At 36.4% G+C, this 10,505-nt stretch overlaps 3 protein-coding genes across 3 annotated transcripts in view; all 3 read right to left on the minus strand.

The window, feature by feature from the left end:
* CBG25779 overlaps positions 1-4,244 on the minus strand; it is a gene marked incomplete at both ends in the record, with an annotated part of 6,067 nt that extends 1,823 nt beyond the window's left edge. Inside the window, 8 exons of the mRNA XM_045243168.1 lie at positions 236-535; positions 578-769; positions 822-1,082; positions 1,312-1,590; positions 1,877-2,075; positions 2,135-2,256; positions 2,554-2,899; positions 4,087-4,244. Of these exons, the coding sequence (XP_045098599.1) occupies positions 236-535; positions 578-769; positions 822-1,082; positions 1,312-1,590; positions 1,877-2,075; positions 2,135-2,256; positions 2,554-2,899; positions 4,087-4,244 (1,857 nt within the window). The remainder of the gene's footprint in view (positions 1-235; positions 536-577; positions 770-821; positions 1,083-1,311; positions 1,591-1,876; positions 2,076-2,134; positions 2,257-2,553; positions 2,900-4,086) is intronic.
* Positions 4,245-5,681: 1,437 nt separating this feature from the next.
* CBG07159 lies at positions 5,682-8,180 on the minus strand (the record flags this gene model as incomplete). The annotated part of the gene is made up of 6 exons (XM_045243169.1): positions 5,682-5,834; positions 6,161-6,505; positions 6,894-7,296; positions 7,483-7,694; positions 7,868-8,041; positions 8,121-8,180. The coding sequence occupies 6 exons, from the start codon at positions 8,178-8,180 to the stop codon at positions 5,682-5,684; spliced, it is 1,347 nt and encodes a 448-aa protein (XP_045093380.1).
* Positions 8,181-9,251: 1,071 nt separating this feature from the next.
* On the minus strand, positions 9,252-9,833 carry CBG25780 (the record flags this gene model as incomplete). The annotated part of the gene is made up of 4 exons (XM_045243171.1): positions 9,252-9,367; positions 9,413-9,506; positions 9,552-9,717; positions 9,772-9,833. The coding sequence occupies 4 exons, from the start codon at positions 9,831-9,833 to the stop codon at positions 9,252-9,254; spliced, it is 438 nt and encodes a 145-aa protein (XP_045098600.1).
* Between the last annotated feature and the right edge of the window lie 672 nt (positions 9,834-10,505).

Below are 10,505 nucleotides of genomic sequence, written 5' to 3' on the forward strand. Positions count from 1 at the left end.
CAAAAGTTAGGCCACCATGAAGAAATGGCCAAGAAGACACACCAGGGGCAGGTGAGGCCTTTTCTAGACTATTTTACCAAGCTGGCCTAAAAAACCCAACTTTTTAGAAATGGCCTAACATGCCCTTGTGTGTTTTCTAGGTCAAGTTGAAATGATGGCTTAGAAAACCCAACTTGCAAAAGTTAGGCCACCACTTCAAAATGACCGAAAAATTGAGAGAAAAAAGTGAGCGTACCTTTCCATCATGATAAGTAATTTTGCCACCCAACCTTTGAATGTGTTCAACACCAAAAGTATTGGGATTCTCTTTTTCTCTTTCAGACGCTTTACAGATCTGAAGTTTATGAGGAACTTTCTTCCCGAAATTGACATTCGGAACGTTCTGCCATTCAGTTGTTAGAGGTTTCAGAGGCGCTGAGTTTTTTAAATTTGAAGGCTGAGCCATTTTAAGAGGTGTTGCAGAAACTGGTGGCGCTGAATCCGATGTCGCCTGCACCTGAGAATCCACCGTAGGCTTCGGAATACTGATGATTGCCTGAATAAGAATTATAAAATCATTATAGGATCTCAAATATACCTGTCCATCTCGATATGTCAATTTGCCTCCCATTTTTCTAACATAATCCATATTGAATCCTTTTGGGTTCTGTTTAGCAGGATTTGTTACGAATTGAAGACTTTTTGGCGCTGTTTTTCCAACAGTTGTTACATCAGTGGCGTTTTGCCATTCCCTTGGCTTAAAACTAGATTTTGGAATTCGAATTCTAGCCTGAAAAATTTTTTATATCCTAATTTTTTTTTAAATCTAAGAGTCCACTTACCCTTCCACCACTATAGGTCAGTGTTCCACCTAGTTTCCTTATATGTTCCATATCAAAACTTCTTGGATCCTGGTTTTTAGATTTATCCCGGATCGCTAGGCTGAATTTTGGTTTTTGTCCAACTGAGTCATCCCGCATTTGGAGCCATTCTGGTACTGGAAGCTTTAGACGGGGTGCTGGAATTGGAGGTGCTGGAATTTGAGAGACTGAGGTCAAAGAAGCCAGCAATTGGACCAATTCCATTGGGATTTGAAGAAATTCCTGAAAAAAAGGAAATAAAAGTAGAAAAGGAGATTTTTAAAAGCTCTGTGGGAAATCAAATGGAATTTCTCAAATTTTAACTTTTAATCTATTTATCTTGGTTCCTATCAAAGTTATCAAAAAGTTGTTAACTGCTAAATTGTTTATCATAATATCACCAATGTTTTATTAGTTGACACATTCTTGATATCTCTTTTAGGAGCCAAGATAATTGAGCTTGAAAACTTACCTTCCCATCGTCGCCAACTACCACCTTGCCGCCCATCTTTTTTATGTGCTCGATATCAAAATTAGTGGAATTTCCTTTTGGATTTTTTGCTGGATTATCACAATTTGAGCAAGAGCATTGGCAACATGAGCAGCATCTGTACGTTTGGGATCCAGACGACGTCGTGGGCCGGGTAGAAAGATCAGTTTGAGATTGGAAGTTTCTGTGAGTGGTGGTTCTTTTGTTGGAGGTGATTTTTGTACAAACTGAAGGGTCGGTGGATACTGTAGTTGTTTGGGTCTGAAAAAAATGAATATTAGAAATTTTTCCTCAAAAAACCGATTGATTTAGAAGTATATGACTAGAAATCCAAGCTTCAATAAATCTGGAAAATTAGGAATCTAAGAATCTAGAAATCGAGAAATCGAGAAAACTGAAAATCTTGGAATCTTGGAATCCAGGAATCTAGGAAACTAGGAATCTAAAAATCTAGAAATCTAGAAATCTAGGAATCTATGAACCTAGAAATCCCAAATCGCGCCGGAGGCGCTCTAGCTAGCTGGGTTTGAATAAAATTCAATCTTACGTCTTCCCTGAAACTCTGGGGGACAGCTACAGGCTGCTTCTGAAGGATCGTTGACTGAGGTATAGGTTCTATAGGATCATCCATGGGCTCTTCCGGCGGCTCTAGTTTGATATCTCTTTGAATCAGACCAGGAGCTTCTCGAACATCCAGTCGCATTCGTTTTTCATCATTTCCAGATTCCGGTCTTTCAGTAAAAGGTCTGAAATTTTTCAGAATGGTTTTTGAGTTTTCTTAGAACCATATTCAGTAGAATCTAACCTTTTATTACCCCTGGAAGATTCGATTGATTCTGAAGGGGGTTCTGGAGGTTCAACCTTTACAGCAGAAGTAATATATACTGGTGGGGACCATTCGTTAAGGAGAAGGCAGCCTTCTTTACCCTGAAATTTGTATTTTCATAGCTCCACAAATTTTTGACCATAATTTACCGTAAAACCTCTAATAGAACGACACCCGGATCGTCCACTTTGAGCCTATATATCTCACTTCTTTTGAAAGATATCAAAAAGATGTCAACTGATAAAATGTTTATCAGGATATCAGCAACATTTTACTAGTTAGCCACTTTTTGATATCTTTCACAGAAAATGAGATATATAGGCTCAAAGTGGACGATCCGGGTGTCGTTCTATTAGAGGTTTTACGGTAGACCAAAATGTATTATCTCAAAAACTCACCGCTTCATTTCTAAACCAAAAATTATTGTAAGCCATTCTCGCCTTCTGAGCATCCTCCAAACATTTAAAATAAACTATTCCTTCATTTCGTAAGGGAATCCAAACGATATGTTTCGACTCCAAGCCGATTTGTGCAATCAGATTTTTCAATTCCAGACTTGTGGTACCTTCCGGAAGGTTCTTTATCACTACACGAAACTTTGGGTCTAGGGATGGATCCATGGGTTTGCGTTCGTCGGGATCGGAGCCCTTTTTTCGGGGTCCCGAGCTTTTGGAGATTTCAAGGCGCAGCTTTTTCCCATCGATTTCCATGCCCAGACATTGGTTTATTACATTTTCGGCGTCTCTGGAAATTGAATATACGATTATTACGTTGTCCTGAATGTCCTCTGACTGTCCTCTGACTGAATATCTGGCTGAATGTCCTCTGGCAAAAAGTTCAGAAATCAGGATAAACCGACAAACAGACAGACGACAGACCATTTTCTTCCCGGAATTTTGGTTTTTTTTTGGATTATAATAATTGAACTTTTTGGGCTTTCTTTTCGAAAAATAGGGCTGTTTTTTCATGGAAATTTTGCTTCAAAAACAAGTAAAATGAAGGTTTATTGGTTCTTCCCAAGGACAAAGGACCAAGGGACCAAAAAAAGTGTGGACATCTTTACAAATTGACCTACAGACAGACAAGAATATACAGTACCGGTCAATGAGATATATTGTGTTTTCAGTGGATTCTTGAAAAATTCGAAATTCGGGACGTTTTTTTCAATCCCCAAATTCAAATTTTAAGAGTTAACTTGTCCACGAGGAGTACAAAACATAAAATCATATTTTTTTGAAATTTTAGTTTTTTTTATGATTCCTAGAGATTTTACACCGAAAAATCAAGCTTTCAAATGTTTTGTAACTCAAACATTCAAATTTCGAGCGTCGACTTGTCCACCAGGAGTACAAAATTCAAAATCTTCAATTATCTACTTTTTCTTAGAAAATTCGATTTTTCCTGATTCCTAGCGATTTTACACAGAAAAATCAAGTATTAAGTTGTAATTAACCCGAAAGTTCAAAATTTAAACGTTGACTTGTCCACGAGGAGTACAAAACATAAAATCTTAAATATGTTTTTGAAATGTTAGTTTTTAATGATTCCTAGCGGTTTTACACCGAAACATCAAGTTTTTAGCTGATTTGTAACTCAAAAATTCAAATTTCACGCGTCGGCTTGTCCACGAGGAGTACAAAATTTAAAAACGATCAAAACCATCCGCTTGGTCGAATTTCAATAATTATTTGACTTTTTTCACATTTTAGTACAAAAACGAACCAAAAAAAAGTTTTTTTTTTCAGAATTCGCCAAAAGTAGGAGTCTTCGAAAAAGTCTATGAATGCAAAGTTTCTAGTCTGGGTCTGTTTTAGACTCTTCAAAATTTTCAAAGACCCGCAGATACCATCATAGGCAACATGACCAAAAATCCCCTAAAAATACGTATATAATCCCATAAATAAATAGATAATCCCATAAATGAAACTTACCCCGGTCCCACAAAATCCATGATTCCAAAATTCTTGCCTCCCCCCTTCAAAAATATATTTTTGACCTCTCCAAACTGTTCAAAAATGCTCCACAGCACATTTTCTGTTACCGATTTCGGATAACTTGCAATGTAGATTTTTGAACTGGCCGTGGTCATGGTTACCTGTAAACATAAAGTGATTAGGTGATCGGAATTCGAAAAAACTTCAAAATTGACGAAAAATCAATAATAGGTATGGAAGAGAAAAGAAGGAGAAAAAAGAGAACAGTGGGACAGGACATTCTTCTGGTTGATTTGGTCCCTGGGAAAAAAATTAGAAGACATTTTATTGATTTTATGTCACACGTCATCATGTTGTCTGTATTAAGATTTAGTATTTATTCACCTGTCCTATATTTTTGAGCACATTTGGGATCCTGGGAAAGTAGAGACTCAATTGCCGCAAAAAAGACCATACAGAAGACCATTGCGCGTTGATGGTACATTGATGGGGTCCATTGATAAGGTATATTGATGGGGTCCATTGATTGAGTCCATTGATGGTCCGTTGCTTGCCCATTGCTTGTCTCCCATTTGCCCATCCGTTGATGGTCCGTTGATGGTCCGTTAACAGGGTTCATTGGTGTGATCTGTTGATGGTCCGTTGCTTGCCCATAGCTTGCCTATTGGTTGCCTATAGCTTTCCCATTGATGGTCCATTGATGGGATCCATTGATTGGGTCGATTGATGATCCGTTGCTTGCCCATTGCTTGTCTTCCATTTGCCCATCCGTTGCTTGTCCGTTGATGGTTCGTTGATGGTCCGTTGCTTGCCCATAGATTGTCCATAGCTGGCCTAACAGTCATATATGTTGGTAAGGAAGACTTGAAACTAGATTTCAAAACTGTTCAATACTTTTATGACTGGAAATCTCTGAAAGTTAATTCTTGGTTCTTGATTGGTTGATTCCCCCAATAATTGAGGTGCCAAGAAATAGTGTGCATTGTGAAGAGGTGACAGACAAAATTAGGTGGGAAGAGAATCAAAGACAAGGTGCTAGGCCATCACCTCTCTTGAATTTAGCCGAAGCTGTCAAAAACAAGCTCGCGGATTTTTGAATATGGTACATTTGGGTTTGGTAGGACTCTATTTGAGCCCGTTTTTGTAATGAAAATGTAAAAAAATGAGTGAAAATCATTGAAATTTAACCAATCGTAAGGTTTTGATCGATTTTGCATTTTGTACTCCTCGTGGACAAGTCGACGCGCGATGTTTGAATTTTTGGGTTGAAAAGCAGCTGAAAGCTTGATTTTTCGCTGTAAAATCGCTAGGAATAAAAAAAATCAGATTTTTCGAAAAAAACATTTTTTGAAAAAAAAGTTCGGTGTCTTTCAGAAGTCGACATATACCTGAAAAACTAGGATTTTTCAAAAAATTCTGTGAATGCAAAGTTTTCGATCTAGGCCTGTTTGTGTTTCGACACTTGAAATCCGAGCTCCAGACTCCTGAAAATGCCAAAAGTTAACTGAAACTGTGTTTTTATTTAAAAATTTGAGACAAAGAAAAATAGAAAAAAGAAGAAAAGGATCGCATTCATACAAAAAAGTTTCCAATTAATTCACAATCCGTTTCAACGTATTATTCAGAAGACGTCGTCCCTCCAGATAGCTTGTCGTATGCACATAGTGTTTTGGCACCACCCGCAACACATTCGGATTGTCCATACTCTCCATGGTGAAGTTGAAGACGTTCGTGTTGACGCGGGCCTAGAAAATTTGAGCTCAAATATTTCGGTTCGTATGAGAGGTTTCAAAAAAAATGTCAATTGATAAAACGTTTCTGATATTATGATAAACAATTTATCAGTTGACCACTTTTTTATATCTTTGACAGGAATCGAGATAAATCGGCTTAAAGTGGGAGGACTTCAATTTACCTTAAAAGATGGGCCCCCACGTTTGAGCTTAATAATCTCGGTTCCTGTTAAAGATATAGAAAAGTTGTCAACTAGTAAAATGTTTGTGATAATATGATTAAAAGTTTATTAATTGACAACTTCATCCCATCTTTGATAGGAACTGAAATAGGCTACCTCTTCTCCAAGTGTCGGATGATTCAGTTTCGCCAATTCTGGCAATTTATGCTGATCCGAAATCGATGCAGCCACTTTAACCTGGATATACTTTCCATCTGTATAAGTTACGAACGAATCAAAGTGCAGAACGTGTCCAATTTCAACAGGTTTCTTGAATTCAATCTGATCCATCGATCGAATCGCGACACGTCCTTTGCAATAGAGTTTGGCGTTTGTGTGGGCGAGTTCCAGCGCTTTTCTCATCAGAAATCCTCCAAAAATCTTCCCGTACATGTTCTGATATTCAGGGAAGCAGATTTCAGTCACTGATAGGTTCGTTTTATGCATCCACATCTCGGATTCCTGGAATATTTCAAAATAGGGCCCTATATGTTCACTTTAAGCTCAATTATATCGGTTCCTATAAAAGATATTGAAAATCTGTCAACTGATAAAGTATTGGTGATAATATGATAAATAACTTATCAGTTGAACACTTTTTGATATCTCACATAGGAACCAAGATAATGGAGCTCAAAGTGTGTTGTATACTGTTTTTGTGCCCACCTTATCTGTGCATTTTGAGCTCAATTATCTCGGTTCCTAAAAGAGCTATCAAAACTTTGTGAACTGATAAAATATTGCTGATATTATGAGAAATAATTTATCAGTTGACTACTTTTTGATAAATTCCACAGGAATCGAGACAACTGAGCTCAATGTCGACGGTAATTAAAATAACTTGACTTACTGACAAAACCGCCACATCATGAACCATACTTCTCCCAACCAGCTCATTATACATATCATGTATAACTCGGAACTCCTCCATTGTAGGTTGTCCAGGGCTCCCTAGTCTTCTGAAGTGCTCCTTGGCTTTGTGCATCGTCTCCGCCTCATCTGGAGTTCTAGCCGTTAGCCCATGTACACGAACACTTTTTGTACCATCGAGAGGATCACGGGATACCTGAAAACATGGGAATGGGACCTGAAAAAACTTAAGACCAACCATAATAAACTCGGCTTTGAGCAAGTGGTTTAAATTTTCGCTCTCATCGTTCTGGAACAATCTGAGGCAGACTTGCATGCTGCTAGTGCCAGCATAGGTCACTTGACCATCAATGATGATGTCTCGAGATGGATGGATGTCAACCCTGAAACGGCTAGTGTCTAGTTTGAGCTCAATTATTTCGGCTCCCATGCAATATACCAAGAATTTAACAACTGATAAAATGTTGGTGATATTGTGATAAACAAATTATCAGTTAACAACTTTTTGATATCTGTCCAGGAAACCGTGATAAATCGGTTCAAACTTTGCGAATCTGAAAAAATCTTACTTGTTCAAATCGATCCTCTTAACTGACGCCGTCACAATTGTCCGTGGAAGTGTCATTGGCTCATCGAGAGATCCACCATCCGAATTGTGCACATACGCCACGTGGACAGCCATATGATCCAGATCCTCTAGGATTTTACCCAATCGGACACTTCCAGCTGCGCTCAGGTACTCTTTTTGTTTGTTGGTGTCGGTGCTCAATGGGATGACAAACTGACAAGAGGAAGTTTAAGCTCAATTATCTCGCTTCCCATAAGAGATATCAGAAATGTGTCAACTAAAAAATGGTTTACCATGATACTACCAATATTTTTTCAGTTGACAATTTTTTCATACCTTTGACAGGAAACTAGATAAATTGGCTCAAAGAAAAAATCACCACGTACCTTGCGATAACTATGATCAATGGTCCTTGGTGCCAAAACCTTGCTCATCTTCTCCTGTGTACTGAAACTATCCGGCTGGCACCTTGCCACGTGGCTGAATGTCGATGACACCATTTTATCGACCAAACTGTCTGCTGGATCAGTGGAGAATAATCGATTTTGGAATATTGGGGTCTGGAATTTTTTTTTGAATTTCAGAATTCATTTTTCATCGGGAACATTCTTCAATATTAAAAAATGGTTTAAAACTCACAAAAAACTTGGGAAAATTATTTCCAGTCCGGAATTTCAGGATAATTTGTCTGGAGATCATTTTCAGGAAGCTGAAAATTTGAAAATTGCGTCAAAACTGGGAAAAAAGGAGACACAAAAGACCAGGCCAGACCTCGAGACTAACTGATAATATAGAAAAAGAGACGCAGAGAAAAATAAAAGAGAAAAAGAGAGATAAGAGAAGACAAGGTTATCAGTGATCTCTAGAAATGGTGAACTTTTTGATCAAAATCTTTTTTGAAAAGTAAAGTTGTGGTGCTTTCCACTTTGAGCTCATTTATCTCGAGTCCTATGAAAGATATCAAAAACCTGTCAACTGATAAAATATTGGATATTATGATAAATATTTTATTAGTTGACAACTTTATTGATATCTTTCATAGGAATTGATATAATTGAGCTCAAAATTGACGGTTCGGGTGAGAAAATACGAAGGTTCAGATAAACCATTTCCAGGAAAAAAACAGAAAAAGATAAGAGAAGATGAGGTTATCAGTGATCTATAGAACTGGTGAACTTTTTGATCCTCGCAAACAGAAAACAAAAACATTTGAAGAAAAAAGAAAATGAGTAGAAAAACAATAAAAAATCGAGCGGTCATTTTTAGAAGGGTAGATCAAAAAGTTACTGTAAGAGACAAAGAATGTAAAAAATTGAAGTTTAAAAAATTTATAAATACATTTTTCATAGAATTTGAAATCCAGAACGCGAAATATTAGGAAAACCCACCAGGATCCAAGAAATAAATAACGTAATTCAGTAGCTGGACAAATCTGATAATTAGAAAAAACAATCTGATGAAAAGCCACTCTATTCAAGCTCAATTATCTCAAGTTCTATAAGAGATATCAAAAATTTGTCAACCGGTAAAATGTTTGTCATAATTTCAGCAACATGTTATCAGTTGAGCTATTTTTGATATTTTTTTGACAGGAATCGAGATGATTGAACTCAACGTTGAAGGTCAAAATATAAAAAAATAGTTGGGACCCGGAAATCCGTATATCTTTGATAATTTAGTTTATCATAAAAATAACCAAAAATAAAATATTTTATTTAAACAAAAAATTCTGAAGGTTCCACAACTTTTTTCGTTTCAATCTCCTCTTCTTCATAGATCATGGCTCATATCCCTATCGATGCTTCTCATGCGGAAAGAAATCCACGGGATAAAAATGGAAACCAGAATACCGATTGGGTGGTAGAAGACTTGAAGCATCAGGCTATCTGGAACCAAGTAAATTTTGAGTAATTTTTCAAAACTGGAATTACATTTCATGACTGAAAACGCGCTTTCCGCATTTGCATAACACCATGATATCCAGGGATTGTACGCAGTGATGATCTGAGCAATTGTGGCTAAAACCTAAATTTTCAAAGTTTTGAGAATCAATAAAGTTGAAAATCTCACCATGAAGTAAACAGTGAATTTCGAGCTAACAAAATCGTGAATTACGATCAATATAATTGAAAAGCAGATGAATTGCACAATGAGAAATATTGTAAGCTGCAGAACGATTGTAGCTGTAGAAGGATCGTAAGCAGATGGCAGTTGAGTAGAACGGTGAATTACGAAACTGGAAAAAAATGAAAAAATGTGTTTGAAATGTAATTTTTAAAACTTTACTCACATTTCTATGAGAAACAGGGGAGCGACCGTACATATGCAGAAAATAAGAAATATCCAGTACATTTTCATCCAATCCTGTGAAATTATAATTTGTTAAGATTCTGAACATCAAGGACCCACTTTGTTTTTAATATTAAGAGTTTTTTCTGGATAATGCCCTGCTAGACATTTTACGAATCTTGATGAAATTAGTGAAAAATGGGGGAAGTTGAGAAAGCGATTTCTTTAAAAATAGCCACGTTGAGAGAAAACCTACAAAACATTTTCAGAGTTTTATTAAACGAAAGTGCGCATTCTTTGACCTGTATACTATAGAGATTCTTTTTAAATTATTTCTGTGCTAGTTCTCAATAATTAGACTTAAAAAAATTTTTTTTTGATTTAACAGACCCGTTGAAATTCAGAAATTCAGAAATTCAGAAATTCAGAAATTCAGAAATTCAGAAATTCAGAAATTCAGAAATTCAGAAATTCAGAAATTCAGAAATTCAGAAATTCAGAAATTCAGAAATTCAGAAATTCAGAAATTCAGAAATTCAGAAATTCAGAAATTCAGAAATTCAGAAATTCAGAAATTCAGAAATTCAGAAATTCAGAAATTCAGAAATTCAGAAATTCAGAAATTCAGAAATTCAGAAATTCAGAAATTCAGAAATTCAGAAATTCAGAAATTCAGAAATTCAGAAATTCAGAAATTCAGAAATTCAGAAATTCAGAAATTCAGAAATTCAGAAA

The sequence above is a fragment of the Caenorhabditis briggsae genome (genome assembly GCF_000004555.2).
Source record: "Caenorhabditis briggsae complete genome, chrII, whole genome shotgun sequence".
Taxonomy (NCBI): domain Eukaryota; kingdom Metazoa; phylum Nematoda; class Chromadorea; order Rhabditida; family Rhabditidae; genus Caenorhabditis; species Caenorhabditis briggsae.